General features: G+C 50.6%; 1 protein-coding gene and 1 long non-coding RNA gene across 9 annotated transcripts in view; both read right to left on the reverse strand.

The window, feature by feature from the left end:
- Positions 1 to 234: 234 nt before the first annotated feature.
- On the reverse strand, positions 235 to 13,047 carry LOC138842867 (uncharacterized). 5 transcript variants are annotated; one of them, XR_011377819.1, is made up of 6 exons: positions 7,349 to 13,047; positions 6,966 to 7,058; positions 6,006 to 6,226; positions 4,986 to 5,078; positions 3,384 to 3,414; positions 235 to 604 (listed from the first exon to the last, which is right to left on the reverse strand). It is a non-coding gene; the product is annotated as an uncharacterized lncRNA (long non-coding RNA). The 5 variants fall into 5 exon arrangements; XR_011377820.1 differs by lacking the exons at positions 3,384 to 3,414; positions 4,986 to 5,078; XR_011377821.1 differs by lacking the exons at positions 235 to 604; positions 3,384 to 3,414 and having other exon boundaries at positions 3,670 to 6,226; positions 7,349 to 10,438; positions 10,696 to 13,047.
- Positions 13,048 to 13,162: 115 nt separating this feature from the next.
- MAPKAPK3 (MAPK activated protein kinase 3) overlaps positions 13,163 to 16,740 on the reverse strand; it is a 40,041-nt gene continuing 36,463 nt past the window's right edge. For all 4 annotated transcript variants that reach the window (XM_030867273.2, XM_070046638.1, XM_070046636.1 and 1 more), the window contains one exon: positions 13,163 to 16,692. In XM_030867273.2, the coding sequence (XP_030723133.1) occupies positions 16,540 to 16,692 (153 nt within the window). In that variant the 3' untranslated portion in view covers positions 13,163 to 16,539. The remainder of the gene's footprint in view (positions 16,693 to 16,740) is intronic.

A 16,740-nucleotide genomic window follows, 5' to 3' on the forward strand; every position in this document is an offset into this window, starting at 1 on the left:
ATTTTTCGAGTTCTTCAGAAGCTGGGTGGGGGACAAGGGACTACTTATTGAGGACCCTCTGAAAGAGCCCCTGTAGACTATAAATGCTACAGACATTCAGAGGCAGGGGGGCCAAGTAGACCAGAAAAATCCAGGAAGGCTCAGCTAAGGAGGCAAGATCACAGAGGATGAGTCTGATTGAACACGGCTCAGGAGTAAAGGGGGGGCACTCTTTTTTTTTTTTAATAAATTTACTTATTTTATTTATTTATTTTTGGCTGAGTTGGGTCTTCGTTGCTGCGTGCGGGCTTTCTCTAGTTGCGGTGAGCGTGGGCTACTCTTCGTTGCGGTGCCTGGGCTTCTCATTGCGGTGCTTCTCTTGTTGCAGAGCACGGGCTCTAGGCACGCGGGCTTCAGTAGTTGCAGCACGCAGGCTCAGTAGTTGTGGCTCATGAGCTCTAGAGTGCAGGCTCCATAGTTGTGGCAAACGGGCTTAGTTGCTCCGCGGCATGTGGGATCTTCCCGGACCAGGGATTGAACCCGTGTCCCTGCATTGGCAGGCAGATTCTCAACCACTGCGCCACCAGGGAAGCCCCAAGGGGGGCACTCTTCATGGAGGTTTCACCTACCAAGGCACAGAGCAAAGGAGAAGCAAAGACATGTAGAAAGCAGTAACAAGGCCAGTGTGACTAGAGCCTGAGATTTCCTTGGGGGAGGTGGCAGGTGGGTGGAAGCAGATGACAGAATTCCTAGCAGTCAGTAGAGACAAGATTGGTCAGTTGGTCAAGATATGTTTCCCAAAGGCTCTGCCAGGTCCAGGGCAAGTGGCCAGGGGCAAAACTGATGATGGCTTAGAGGAGAATTTGTGCAGCAGGCTGAGAAGCTGCTATGATTATTCCATGGTTCCTGATGTGGGGATGTGGGTCTGGCCTGGGGAGTGGCAGTGAAAACTGGGCAGCAGGAACTATGTAAGACCCTCAGGAGGAAGAATGTAACTGTGAAAACTGGTTGGGGCGGTGGGGGGAGGAGGGACAGTCCAGGAAGACACTAAGGATTGCTGCAGTGGGTAGGGATGGCTCTGGCAGGGCCTGGAGAGCCATTCAGAGAGCCCACCTTGTAAAGTACAAGCGTGGATCCATTGATAGGATCTGCTCCCTCCTGTGAGGGGAAATAGAGCCAGTAAGTGAACGTATAGGAAAATGAGCATCTTCTCTAATCATCAAGAAAGACAGCTTGAAGCTACAATGAGACCCCTTTTTTGGCCCAACAAATAAAAAGAAAAATTTTAAATGACAGGGTGTAGGCAGTTAGGAATATGAGAGTAGCCTGCCTCATGTAGTGTTTCTCAGCGGGGTGGGTCTAGCTAACCCCCGACCAGCAATATGGCAAGTGGGTATCACAAACTCCAATAATGTTAGTTCTGTGAAAAATGGATCCAGGGAAAGCTCCACACACATAGATATACAATGCAATACTGTCTCTAAATATTGGAAGTAACCCAAATGACCACCAGTAGGGGATGAACTAATTGAACATGGGGCATTAGCGCATATAATTTTATGCAACCAATAACAACAACGAAAGCTATATATCAACATGGAAAATGTCTATTATGTAACATTCGGTGAAAAATAATCAGGCCCAAAACTCTGTTCACAGCATGGTTATAATTATGTAAGAACAATTGCATATAGAAACAAACCAGAGTAAAATATACCAAGAAGTTAACTTTTCCCTCTTTTCTGCAATTTCTCAGTGCATATGTGTTGCTTTTATGACAAACTGACCTGTATAAAGAGTGCAGCTTTCTCAGGAAAATAATACACATAGGCAGGACATGGAGCTGGGCAGCACTCTCGAGTCTACCCTCCCACCCTCCTTTGAGCTCATCCTTTTTGGTGATGAACATGGAGGATTTCTCGAAGCTGAACTCGTGATAGAGAGCCAGTGACAGCACTGGGCATGGATTCCTGTGCCTGCTTCATCCTCTCCACTCTCCCCAGCCTGTCTCATCTACTCATCTACCCTGGCTGGCCCAGGCTGTAACTTCCAGAGCACATGGCCCACTTTTCTCTTTCCACGTGGCCAGTGAGGGCTTTGGTCCCTCAGCAGATGCCTAGAGTCCTCAAGGCTCCTCACTGGGTGCGTGGAGAAAGGCTGCCACTCCCCTTCTCTGTGCTCACTGCCTCTACTTCCATATCTACATCTCCCACCTCTCCTGTTGGGCTTTCAGCCCTATTACTCCGCAGCAATGCCTATGTTGAGGTCACCAAAGATTTTTTTTCTTTTTAAATGACGTATTGGTATGTATTGGAAAGAAACATGCTCCTCTCACAAACCTCCGGGCAGGAAGCGAAGGGCGGTTCCACCAAGGATGTTTGCGACAGAATGTCTCATGGTTATTTCTCTGTCTTTGTCCTATTTTTCCTGCTCAGCAGCATCCAATACAGTGACTACCTCTTTCTTGGAACACTTGCTTCAAGAAACTTCAAAAAAACTGTACTCTTTTGGTTTTCCTCCTACCTCACTGTTCCCGCTCAGTCTACTCTCCTGGCTCCTTCATGCCTCCCCAATCTCTACCCCAGAATTAAGTCTCCTTTTCATCCTTCTCCACATTCTCTCCTCTCTTATCTGGTCTTGTGGCTTTAGATTCCATCTAAATCATGATGTTACCCAAAAGCTGTACCTCAAGTTCCATCATTCCAGCTGCCCTCCTGAGACCTTGAGTGTCTAATAATATCCTGAAATGAAAGTGGCCAAAGCTTCACCCTCACCCTCAATTTCCTCATCTCAAAAGACAGCATCTCTGGAACTGCCTTGGTGGCACAGTGGTTAAGACTCCACACTCTCAATGCAGGGGGCCCGGGTTCAATCCCTGGTCAGGGAACTAGATCCCGCATGCATGCCGTAACCAAGAGTTCACATGCCACAACTAAGGAGCCCATGTGCTGCAACTAAGGAGCTGGCGAGCCGCAACTAAGGAGCCCTAGAGCTGCAACTAAAGGAGTATGCCTGCCACAACTAAGGAGCCCGCCTGCCGCAACTAAGACCCGCCGCAACCAAAAAAAAAAAAAAAAAAAGACAGCGTCTCCATCCCTGCAGCAGCTCAAGGCAACACTCCAGCATCATCTTTGGTTCTCCTCTCCTTCCCCCACATCCATTCCACAGTGAATTCTGTAGCTCTAACTCCAAATACATCCCAGATCTCCCATCATTGCAGGTTAAACCCCCCCTCTCTCTCACGTGGAATTCTGCAGCCTCCTTGTTGATCTCCCTGCTTCCCCTTTTGCTCTTACAATTCTTCCCAGGCAGCCAGAGGAATTTTTTTTTAAATGTAAGTCACAGCATGGCATCCCTGCAGTCAATAGAATGGCCTTCCAAGAAACAAAGCCTCAGCTACTTACTCTGTCTTTCTCTGCTCTCACCACTGCTATTCTACATTGTATTAGAAGTCCCAGCCAGTGCACAGGCAAGAAAAATAAAGGCATAAAGATTGGAAAGAAAAAAGTAAAGCGCTCGTTATTCACAGGTAACATTATTGTGAATGTAGAAAACTACTAGAGCTAATGAGAAAATTTAGCATTGTCATAGAATACAGATTAATATATAAAAATCAATTGTATTTTTGTAAACTATTCATAAAATAGTAATAAACTATTGGAAAATTAAATATTTTTTAATTCTACTTACAACAGAATCCAAAAACTAAAAATACTAGGTAGAAATTAATGTAAATTAATTAATTAATGTAAATTAATATAAAGTTAGATGTGCAAGACTATAAAATATTGCTAAGAAAAATTAAAGAAGACCTAAATAAATAGGAAGATATGCCATGTTGATGGATTGAACGTAATCAGGACAGTATGGTATTGGCAAATATATAGACAATCAATGAAAGAGAACAGAGTCCAGAACTATACACAAGCAAGTGTTTTTTTCTAAGAGTGCCATAGTAAGAAATATTTATTTTTCTTCAAGAATGCTGCTGTCTAGATATCCATATGGAAAAATATAAATCTCAATCCTGAGCTCTCACCATATTCAGAAATCAATTACAGATGGCTCATGGGCCCAAATGTAAAAGCTAAAATTATACAGATTCTAGGAGAGGAAAAAAAATTGAAGAATATCTTTGCAACTTTGGGATAAGTAAAAATTTCTTAAAGAAGACATAGAAAACACTAATCATAAAAGCAAACAATGATAAATTGAATTTCAAAAAAATTTAAAACTGCTCATCAAAAGTCATAAGACAATGAGTAGGTCAGCCATAGTGTAGGAGAAAACATTCCCAACTCATATCCTTTGTCAATGGATATATATCCAGAATATATAAAGAACTCCCACAAGTCAATAATAAAAAAGATAAACAACCCAATGTTTGAAAATAAGGTACAGACTTGAACAGATATGTCAATGGCCAATAATCACATGAAAAAGTCCCCAACATCATTAGTCATCAGGAAAATGTGAACTAAAACTACAATGAAATAACACTACATATACATCAGAATAGCTAAGCTAAAAAGGACTGATAATACCAAATGTTGATGAGGACATGGAGTAACTGGAAGTCTCATAAATTGCTGGTGGGAATGTAAAATGATACAATCACTTTTGAAATCTGGCAGTTTCTCAAAAAGTTAAATGTACATTTAATGTATGTCCAGAAATTTCACTAGGTATTAACTAGCCATTTGTCTTAAGTATTTACCCAAAAGAAATGAAAACATAATGTCCACACAAAAACTTGTACATGAATGTTCATAGCAACTTTACTCATAATAGCCAAAAACTGGAATCAAATAACCACCAAACTGTGGTATAGTCATAAAATAGAATATTCTACAGCAATAAAAAGGAACAATAAAAAGGAAAGAGCTGTTACTGCAAAAACATGGATGAATCGCAAATGAAACAAAAGAAGCCAGACACAAAAAAGCTATCTACTTCCATACTGTATAATTTCATTTATATGAACTTCTAGAATAGGCAAAGCTTACCTATGATGATAGAAATCAGATCAGCATTCTGTGATGGGGGGTTACTGGGGACTTTCTGAGGTGATGGAAATGTTCTATATCCTGACTGGGATCCTGGTTACATGGGTATATACATTAGTTTAAAATTATCTAATTTTACATTTAAGATTTTACTTTATATAAATTATACCAAAGAATCAAACTTCGGGAGCTACTTGTTTGACTCTAATGGTGGCCAATTGACAAACCTATGGTCTGTTCTTAAAGCCCATCATAGACCCAATGCTGTTCCTTATGGAAACCAAGGTGTGGACTCAGATGCAATGTGGATGTGGTCTGGAGGGGCTGGATAAATCAGGCCTGGGAGAAAACTGCATGTATTTGATCTGATTCATTCATCAGGTCCAAGCCAGGCCTTGACTACTGGACTCAGAGTCTCAGCCCTGGAAAGCAGGAGTAGGTATAGAGCTATGCTTGGGCAGATGAACCAAGACTGCCAGGGGATGAGGCTGGAACAGGGGGCTGAAGGCTTTCTGTCCTTGGGCCTAGGACCAGGTGGTACCCTGAGGGTTTGTTTTGTGCTTGGGAGGTGGCCCTTGGCCCTCACCAAATCTGAAGCTTTCTCATCCCTGTCAACTGGTCCTGGAGGCAGCCGGTGGGAGACTAACTTCCCAATACCCAAAGTCTGAGGGATGACATGTTCAGGAGTGCATGTGTGGCCTTTGGAGAAAAGGAATCCATCTCCTTCCTCCTCCACCTGTACTCTCCTTCCTCCAGGCTGGCTGCTGGCCTCCCAACACTGTTTTCTTCTGGCTCCCTGGACCCTAAACTTTTGATTCTTAGAAACTCTTCTGCATAAGTGGCAGACAACCTTCAATGTCTGTACTGCAAAAGCCGTGGCAGGGCATAGGAGCCTCTGGCCTCCTGGCTGCCCCGACCCTCTGTGTCAGATCAAATGCCTCCTCCCCTCCACCTCCTACTACCCTCTTCACACTATAAATGGTCCAGGGCCCACCACTCCCTCCAGCTCAGTTGGCGTACCTCAACTCGCGAAGCAGCAGGCTCTGAGTCCTCCTGAGAACCCTGTGAGCATCACTGTGGCCGTTTTACAGCAAGGAAATTGAGATTCCAAAGAGAGGAAGAAACTTGTCCAAGATCATGCACAGCAGCCAGACGCCAGCTCCAGCTCCAGGTGTTTCCTGACACCAAAAGCCCTTCTCGATACCGGAAAAGAGGGGCTGATCTTCAACTTTCTGCAGAACCTGGAATAGGCAGTGCCAGATCTAGGACCGTGACATCCATGGAGATAAGTGTGGAAGCTATGGAAGATACTTTGGGGGAGAGGGCAGTAGGGGAGGCTTTCCTCTCCCTTTACCCCAAGGATATGGCCTACTTTTCTGAGCTCTTTTCTAGACACAGAGAGAATCCTGACGGCTTCCTGAGCAGTGGGGAAGCCATGGTAGCCCCATGGGGCTGGCATCCACTGCCAGTGAGAGACCACTAGGGGTAGCCAGCTGGGGCCAAGGTCCCCAAATAAAGTTGTGTAGCAGCATCACTCAAGGAGCCTGTAGTAAAGTAGGTGCCATTCACGCTGAGGCAGGTTCTCAAGGTAGAAGCCCCAGGGAAGTTCTGACAGGGCTGGGGGCAGAGGAACTCTGGGGTCATGGGACTAGCATGGGCTGTGGATCCTGAACAGACCTGGGTCATCAGGGAGGTCTCAGCTGGAAAATGGGTAGAAGAGCACCTCCCTCTCAGGAGTGCTGCCAGGGTTACATGAACTGAGGTTTCTGGCATCCATGTGGCAGTAATGTGAGTTTTTCTTCCTCCTTCCACAGGACAGGAAATCCCAGGGCAGGGGCAACCCACAGGGCTGGCAGCATGAGAAATGCTCCGCTTTTCTGGACAACTGACCTGGGACTCGTTTAAGAATGTCCCAAGGAGAGCTTGTTGAGAAGACTCTAAACAAGGGTGGGTGTGATCCAGGAACTGATGGTGACTTACATGGGAGTCACCCTGAGCTGTCCCTGAGCATCCAGCCACAGTCCCAGTCACCCTTGCAGAGGGGCGCCTGCCCAGAGGCCATGCCACTTGAGCCTGGGAGAAAGGGTCCGATGAGTTCCTCCACTCCTGCTTCATCATTCCCAACCCCCAGTTGAAGCTGCTCCAAACCTCCCAGCTTGTCACCTCCCTTCAGCCCAAGGGTCTCCAATGGCTCCCTGATGTCTCTAGAGCAGTGTCCGCACTCAGCCTGGCATTTATTATCCCACCCTAGGCAGGGCGCTTATGCCCCCCCCCCCGCCCATCCCCAGCCGAACCCTGCATCCCCAGCCCACAGAGGCCGCAAGACCCCTCCCAGGGCCATGCCGTGCCCTCTTGGCTCTGACCTTCCAGAAGTCCCATCGAGTCCCAAGACCAAGCAAAGCCCCGACTCTCCTCTCATGACCTCCACAGCCCTGATTCTGTGACGACATCCTGGTCTTCACCCAGAAGAAGAGAAGGAGCCGGAGAGAGAAGTCACATCTCCAGCCAGAGAGCGGGGATTCCAGATCAAATGGGCTATGGCTCCCAACATTTCCACAGCTGCAGCCCCTCCCCATCCTCAGGGCACAGCCGGGAAATCCTTTGTGTGTGTCCAGCCTTCAGGCAGCCCCAGTCCAGGCAGAAGGGGGAACAGCAGCAGCCAGCCAGGAGCCAGAGGTCTCAGACTTGAAGCCCCCTGGGCTCCAGCAGACCTGCACAGGGCAGAGATGGGGCCTGAAAGCCCCACCCTTCACGCCTCCAGGCTCTCTATGCACTGGAAGCACTAACACTCCCCTCACCCAAAGGCCTCTGCAAAGGAAACTCAAGGAAGCCTAATTAAGAGCCATGGAGGCCCCAGGCACAGTCACTGATAAAGTCCTATTTAGGAACAAGCAAAAATGGAAAACAGCTCTGCAGCAGGTGAGAGCCACGAAGACCTGAGAGGGAACTCTGAGGCCAGGGAAGCTAGCAGATAGGGCGACTTCATGTGGGGGGCAGACAGTTAGGCTGAGAGGCTGGCTTGTGAGCCTCTATTTACTCATAAAACGGGAGTTAAATGCAGTAAGGCACTTTCCAGCTCTGACCTTCCCAGGTTCTATCTATTCATCCATTCCAGCTCTCAAAGCCATGTCAGAACCACACCTGTGTTGATTTTCACTGCTTCAGGATCCACTCCCATCCTTGGAGGGCTGGGTTTGGCTGGTCCAGGAAGTCACATACAGAGGGGAGAAAGTGCAGAGGCCCAAGAGTTACCACTTTTCCCTCGAGGTAATTGTACTCTGAAGAGGAGACATCAGAAGCCCTGAAGCTGGAACCCGCAAGCTCTTCTAGGCCCCTCCAGTCCTGATGCCCTCCTCCTCTACCCCCCAATTTAGGGCCATCTCCAGGGAGCTTTCTTTTGTTCACAGCTCCATTACTATACTAACCTTGTATGACCTTGGGCAACTCAGCTGACCTCTGACCACCTTCCTTCCGGAGGGCAGAACCTGGGTACCTGTCTTTCTCCCAAACCTCTTCCCATCTACTGCCATCTTTGCCTACTCCAGGCACCCCTCCCAGCTTCAGGTGGGCAGGATTTATTCCGCAGAATTAGCTCTCTGAGAAAACCCACCTGACCATCAGAATAACAGAAGAAAGAAAACCTTCCGGGTCAGGCCCACTCATCCCTTGACAGTGCTCCCAACCCAGGCCCCTGGCCTGTATGACTCATGTGCTGGAGAGAGGAGGGCCTTGTCTCCTGCTGACTGAGATTATATTATAGTACATAGTCATTGCCGAGAATCTCTGCACACCCCGCACCCTAGGATCTCCCACCCGAGCACTCACATAATTCCAATAAGCTTGAACCCCATTTATAGGAGCTCACCAAGAGGAATTGATCCCCTCTCTCCTGGGCCCAGAGGGCAGAGCCCTAGCTCTACAGAATCTATCTCCAGAGGTGAATTATATTTTATTGCATCTTCTCTGTGTGGAAATAGACACAGCTACTGGCTTTGCTGATGTAAAGAGCTCCAGCAAGCTTTGCATCCACAGTTTAGTGAGTTCAATTTATCGTCAACGATTAGATATTAAAGCCATATCTGGGGAGTCAAGGGCCACGTAAGGGTTGATTCACATCTGGCCAAGCTGCCCTGAGCCCTAGGTTGGACCCTGTTCTGGGTGGTCAGTGGCAGAGCATATAGAAAGGCACTCCAAAAAGCCCAATTTCCTGGGGCCCCATAAGGCAGTCCACATACTCACTTCTGTCCGAGAGAGGCTGGAGCAGCACTCTCCAGGCATGTTGCACTCATTTTTGCTCCTCAGATACTTGAAGTTCTTTTCAGCCCCAGGGCTTTTGCACTTGCTATTCCCTCCATCTGCGATACCCTTCCTCTTGTTCTTCTTACAGCAACTTCTTCTGGTCATTCTTCCTCAGCTGAATACCCCTTCTCGGAAACCTTCCCTGACCTTCCTGTCCGTGTCTGTCACCCCACTTTGGCTATGGACTCTGTCATTAAAGAAGTTCTGTCTGCTTAGGTTGCCCCAGCCAATGGTCCAGGGAGGCTTGCCCATAGAAGACACTCTAGGTCAGCCCATCCCCTCATCTGGCTGGCGTGGTGACCAGCCCTGTGCCCCACATTCCCTGGATACCTTCACGACCCTGTGCGGAGTAGTTCTTCGGACCTGCCTTGGCTGCCTCCTCTGCCTCACTGTCTCCCCAGCAGCCCTGGCCAGCCCTGCTGCACAGCCCAGTAGACCCTGGCCTGAAAGGGACGTTCAGAAAGAGAGGTCCCCAGGGCAGGTGGGCAGCTCACTCAGACAGGGGCCCTGACTGCAGCTTTTCCCGGGAAGACAGCCTCCTTTCTGAAGGCTTTCAGCCTCCACTCAATACTTCCCCATACACCATCAAACCCTACAGTCTTTTGTGTGAAGCGACATTTTCTAGGACCTATGATATGCTGAGAGCTCTTCAGGGCATCGTGCCTCACCTTTCACAGTCTCATGGTCCAGGGGGCAGGTGTCACTGTCCACATGTTCTAATGAGGAGATGGGCTCAGAGGAGTTAAGGGAGTTGTCCATGGTCACAGAGCAGAGCTGGAAGGGGCCCCAGCCTGTGTGACCCAGCTCAACTTCCATCTCAGCCACAGGGAAATGCCTTGACCTTAAACCATGCCGAGAGGTGCCTGGCACTCCCTACTCAGGTTTGGGGGCCAGAGAGCATGGGAGCCCCCCACCAAGGGCCCTTCCTCTGGCAGCCAGGGACATAGAATATCAGGGAAGGGTCATGCAGGGTTGGGATTCTTTGGGCAGGGAGAGCATTTCTGTTTGGGAGGGGATCTTAGAGCCCCATGCTCCCGGATTCAGACCCCCCGCCCTGCCACTCACCACATGGAGGAACCTGGGCACTTTATCCCCATGCTACTCAAGCCTCAGTGACTTCATCTGCGAGATGGACATAATCCCTGCTTAGAAAGCTATTGGAAGGACAGAAAAGTGAAGGCGGTCACGTATGAGACATTCTGGCACACTCTAGATGCTCAAAACATGGGCTCCAGTGTGTAACTGGAGCAGGCCAGACCCAGAGCTGGGTAGCCCAGCCCCTCACTCACTGGGCCTTTCTTTGGTGGGGACACATGGCCCATGAGTCGAGGTCCCATCAACTGGAAGTAAGCCTGCACTAGGGAGGTTCACCACACTGGGGGCTACTCCAGAGGGCAGCTGAAGGGCCTACCTTGCTCTGCACAGAGGATCTCTTCCAGGTCTGATGGTGGATCGGCTTGCTGGTCTCTCTGGCTTGATGTGAACACAGCTGAAGGCTGGGAGTGGATCTGGGGGCATAATCTACTTTATCCACACAGCCGCTGCATCAGGGGCAGGTATTTGGGGATGAGGCAGACTCCCCAGTGCCTCCCCAATACCTCCTCATCCCCATCACCTCCTCTTTGTCCCAACTTTCTCTCAAACCCCCACCAGAAAGAGGAAAACAACCCTGCCTAAGAGAGCCACGATCACCCCATCATCTCTGCTCTCCTCATTAGCACTTGTTGCAGCCCATCAGACCGTGCAGGTGGCTCTCCTCTGCCTGTCCGCATGAAGTCTGGACCCTTTGAGGACAGTGGGAGAAAGGACAATCTTGAAGCCATTTTTTCATATCAGAGCCCAGCCATGGACCCCAGCAAGTATTTAGTCATGCTGAGTCTCGGTTTCCCATCTGTAAAATGGGATCATACTGCACGATTTGAGATAAGTGTTAAGCGTCTAGTTCAATGGTCCATAAACTTTTTTAAAGCACATAAACTCTGGTTCAAATTAAATCTCAGGAGAAAATCCAGTACACAAAATAGCTTTGCTGGAAGCAGAGGCCACATCCTGAGGGTACAGGGAGTCCAGTGTGAAAAGATCCAACTCTGGAGCCACCTGAAAAGGCCATACCAGCAAGAGGAGGTGGATAGATAGTTTGACAAACTAGCATCAAGAGCCGGGTGTATCTCTAGGGGAGGCAGATGTGGATATGGGGAGGAGGGAATGCATCCTCCACACATGAGATTGGCCTGGGAGCACTAAGAGAGAGAAGCTGCTACCAGGTACCCACTGTCTCACCCCTAAAGTCCCCACCCTGACTACCTACAGGAGATGGGATGAGGAAATGAGCAACCTCCTGCCTCTCACCGGTTAAATAGACTTGTTCTCCATTCTTCACATCCCATTCCTGCCTCCTCGCCTTGCCTCCCCCATACCTGTCAGCTGGAATGCGCTTTTCCCAAATCTTTGTCTATCCAAATTTGCCCTTCAAATTCACGTGTCACCACCTCTTGGAAGCCCTCTATGATTGTCCCCAGCCAAAAGTAGCATCCCTTCCTCTGACCTCCTCCAGCTAAGAGTCTGAGGGCTCAGTTTCTCCATCTGTGAGATGGGACTGTGAGGACTAAGTGAGATGATCCAGGTAAAGCCCTCACATAGTCCTGGTGTACAATAGGCACTCAGTAAATGGCAGCTGTTCATTATGATGTTGTGGTCTCCCCCTCCACCTAGGCAGAACCACAGCTGCCTCAGGGTCTGGCACACAGTAGGCATCTACTGAATACTCACCAGGTGACCAGCAGGTGGCCCCACACCCCAACTAACCTGTCCTGACCAGCTCCTCTGAATCCCAGGAAACTGGTTCCCTTGAGTCACTGGTTGCCTTCTCCTGGTCAGGGGAAACAGAGAGAGGGCAGAACTGGCAGAGTCCTGGTAGTGTCTGGTAGCAGACACTTGCGTTGCATTGGTCACCAAGGTTTTGTGGCTTGGCCACCCCTCCCCTCTTCCACTGCAGTCCTGCCCCACCCTTGTGAGAATTACTCCCATTTAAGAGGTAAGAAAACTGAGGCCCAGCAAAGTGCATTACCTGCCTGAGACCATAGAGCATTCTCATAATCCACCAACTAGTGGCAGCATGTCTACCAAGGGTGCAGGGAGGATCTGGCCTGGATTAATAAATGTCTCATTTTACTGATAGGGAACCTCAAAAGGTGGAATAGCTTTGCCCAAGGCTTCATGTAAACCAGAGCTGAGATCTCCTGGCTCCAAACTAAATAAGCCCACCCCACTCCACACACAGGGTGGGAGGTGGGCTTCCCAGATCCTTCCTTGCCTGCTGGCCTCAATTCCAAGGGGTGAACATGCTGGCTGTCCAGAGGAACAAAGGGGAGAATTTTATCCTGCTGGGTTTGGGGGCAGCTGTAAGAACCCACTAGGGATTCAAAGGCTCAGCCCAAGACAGCCAGGTTCGGAGACAGCTACCCGGGACCTGTGCCCCCTCCCCACGCCTGCCAGAGAGAGAGAGAGAGTTTCAAGCAGCCCTGGAAGCATCGAGACCCCTGCAGAGGTTGCGGCAAGCTGTATTTGGAGGCTCAATTCCGCCGCTGCAGTGGAGGGGCTGAATCGAGGGCGCAGAGGGGCTGGTGTGGAATAGCAATGAGCCAGGCCGCTGAAAGCCGGCCAGCACCAGGTTTGTAAGACAGAGAACGCTGCTGTCGGCTGGGTCAGGGGGAGCATCACTGGGAAGAAACGTCTCTCTCTTTCTCTCTCTCTCTCTCTCTCTCTCTCTCACACACACACACACACACACACACACACACACACACACGTGCACTCACATGCACACACATGTGAATACACTTCTTATGGATTCTTTATTGAAAGCACCTCGGGAAACCACATGAAGCCCGGGCAAATGCATGTGTCTGAATAGGACGATGTGAACATGTGGCCCCTTGGTTTCTTAGCTCACCTGATACCAGCTAATTGTCAGGATTTGCTACCATTTCACAGACAGCCACATTGAGGCCCAAAGAGTGTGATCTGGCCAGGCATCCAGCCTCCCAACCCTGGCTTGTGAGAGTTGTACCTGATGCCAGAGATCAGGGGGCCAGGCCCTGGGCTAGGTGTCGCTGGGCCAGCCTCCTCAGGGACTCTTGGAAGTGGCCACACAGATATGGGAGATCCACGGGCAATCCTTCCATCCTCTCCTCTGCTAATTACCTCTGCTGCACCCCTCCCCACCTAGTCATAGGAGGGGGCATGCCCCCACCAACAGCAATGGGCCAAGTATGGCCAATAAGAAACCTGGGAACGGCATGCAGACAGCTGAGCAGATGCCTCCCTGCTAGGACTATTGAAGCTCTGGTCTTGCATGTGGAGAAGGCAGTACAGAAGGAAGATCAAGGCCAGCCCCCGAGAGAAGCACAGACAGGCAAAGTTGAGGGGCGCACAGAGTCTCTCTGTCCCTAAGGTCCTGGTCCTGCGATTCTGCCTTCAGCCTTGCAACCTACCGGGCACCCTCCCCAGCCACTGGGGCATAGATTACCTCTTTGGCTTAAACTGCACAATGACACCTCCTTCGCAAGCCACGTCTTTCCTTCATAGAAAATATCAAGTCCATGATTCAACATGTATTTGTGTGATATTTTGTCCTTCTCCCTCATGTGTGTAAACTCCCCGAGGTGAGACTCTATCCTCAGCTTCCACTGCTGCCGTCCTTGCACCCAGCACAGGGTCTCCGGGAGTGGGCACTAAGCCAAGTGAAGGAGTCCGTCTGCACCTCTGCAGCTTTGTGACTAGACAGACTTTACCTGCCTCTGCAGCTGGCAAGCGTTTCACTGGGCAGAGTACATGACAAGGGTTGGTCTGAACCACAGGCTCTGTGAGGCCGCCAGAATTCATTTGGGGACCTCAGGGGTCCTTCAGAAGGGTGGGCCACCCCTTCAAGGATGAAGCCCAGGGCTGGAACCAAGGTCCAGGAAGCCCATATGATGCTGTTCTGGAGAGCAGGTCCTTGGGAGTGAGAGCCCATGGGTGGAGAAAGCCTGATTTTCTGGGTGGAAAGTCCCAGAGGTAGATTGGGGGCTGGGCTGCTTTTCCCTTGAGCAATTTCAGGTACTTCTCTCCTTCCTGACAGCTAAGGATGCTGGGGTGGCAAACGGGTGCTGGACACGAGCCATGCACCAGGCACCCCACTAAGTACTTTACACATCATCTGTCCGATCCCCCAGATGTCTCCCCAGAGTAGACATCATCAACCCCAATACACAGGTGAGGAAATCAAGGCGGGAAAGCGGGGAGACTTGTCCAAGGTCACCAGGCTAGGAAGCAGCACTCAGCTCAGGTGGCTTGCCTGTCCCTGCCTTCTAACATCTCCCACCCTCCCCGCCACCCTGAGGGGAAGGGAGGTGGGGGGAGGAGTGCTGCAGGTGTCAGATGAGCTCTTGGGAAATGGAGAGGACAGGAGCTGGGGGAATATGTCAGTCAGGGTCCCCCTCGAGGCTGCCCGCAAGGGCTCCCGAGGGCTGAGGGTGCTCCGTCGCTGGAGTAGTCAAAAGAGTCTCCAGCGTCCCGCCCCCTCCCCTCCCCGACATCCTCGCTGCCAAATGAAATCTGGCAGCTTCTGAAAATAGCTCAGCGCTGCAGCAGGCGCTCTGCCCGCCCTTCAGCAGGCTGGCACACAGCTGGGGGTGGCCACTGTGGGCAGACGCTGGCACACACCAAGCTGGGGGTGGGTGTCACACACGTAGCGCACCGGGCAGCAGAGAGCTGGGGGCACGGGGCAGCTGCCATCCCTTAGCTCCCATGACCTTCCCATGCCCGGTGAGGCCAGGGTGGACCTGGAGTCAGTCTGGCATGTTTACCAGGCCTGAGGCACCCTGTCCAGCAGCAGTGAAATCACTAGTAGGTGTGAGGACATGCCCTTAGGCCACTTTTGTCCACTCATATAGACAAAGAGAAACTCAGAAACAAGGGGAAAATGTCAAAATGTTGTTTACTAATATCTGGATGTAAAACCCAGCAGTGTTTTACAAAAAGTGTGACCACCTTATTTGACGTGGTCTAGGATTTCCCTGCCCGTGAGAGAAGTGTAAGGAACCAGCAAACAGGCCGGGGGTCAGGCACTTGCCAGGCCCATATCAGGCGTTCAGCACCCTGAGGCTGCCTGGGCAGTGTGGGGCTGGGTGAGCCTGGACCAGCAAGGAAGGGGCACTCTCTGCTCTGACTCTGCCAAAGCCAGGACCAGACCCTCTAAGCGTCACACAGCAGCCCTCCGCTGCCTCGGGTCTGACCCGGAGGATAGAAAGAGACCCCTGATTAACGGGGAGCCCTTGGCCCTGCCCCAAGCTATCCACTCTCGCAAAAGTGCACCAAGAGACAACCCCTGCCATCAATCAAGACAGAGTAGAGGATGAACAGTTAAGGAAAGGCTTTCCTGCCTGGGATCTGGTGAGCAGGTAGGGGCAGGGTAACTGTTTTAGCTTTTGTCACAGTGACATTTCCAAAGTAAAAAAAAAAGGGTTAAAAATACCTCCCACTCGCAGTGAGACGAGAGGCTACTCTTTGGGTGGGGGGTAGTAACAGGATGCTGGGCCCATGGACTCTGTGCAAGGAGAACTCCAAGGACCCTGTGGGATGGGGCTGCAGCAAGACAGGGCTGGACCACCCAGAGAGCCAGGCAGACTGACCCTGCAGCCTCAGGGAGACCAAAGAGGGGTGAGCCTGAGAGAGGCATGCAGCGTGAGGGAGAGCAGCCTCCCCAAGAAGGCACGCAGACCCTCGTTTGCCCCTCTCCCTCCCTTGCTCACTCACTCAGCATTCAGAGACAGCAACTCTGTCCCTGGTCACCATGACAACCAGTGGCCTGATGCCTTTCCCAAGGCCAGGCCCATCTGCCCACCCTCCAGGGAGCTGTTTCCACAGAAGAAGGGACGCCCAGCCACAACTCCCAGTGGCTTAGAAATCTAAGGCCATGCCCAGGGCAGGACAAAGTCACAGTTCATTCAGGCCACTCTGGTCAAAGGCACTGCAGCTGCAGCAGGTGGCTCCCTAGCCCCCAGGTTTTGGCCCTTGTCTAGGGCCTGAACCTGGGCTGGAATTCTGAAGGATCAGGGTCACGTCACCCCATCCTGAAGTTCCAAGTGACAAATTAAAACATAACAAAAATAATCCTTTTGTTAAAAACCATGAGCCTGGGCCCTCTGGGTCAGGGCCTCAGGCCCCTCCAGTGTGTCCTCCAGGCTGAGGCCCAGCTCCCCCACAGCCGCATGAGCTACTGATTGTTGCAGCCCTGAGAGGCCGAGGAGCTTCCTGCCTGCTTCTTCCTCCGCTTGTTGAGGAGCCGGTTGTTAGAGGTCTGCAGGTCCTTGATCTTCACCTGGTCATAGTCCACCCGCATGGTTGCCAGGGCACTGGTCATTTCCTCCTGGGGACAGATGTGGGGGGAGGGCAGGTACACTGACCTCAAGAGACA

Source organism: Globicephala melas, chromosome 11, assembly GCF_963455315.2.
Source record: "Globicephala melas chromosome 11, mGloMel1.2, whole genome shotgun sequence".
Classification (NCBI taxonomy): Eukaryota; Metazoa; Chordata; class Mammalia; order Artiodactyla; family Delphinidae; genus Globicephala; species Globicephala melas.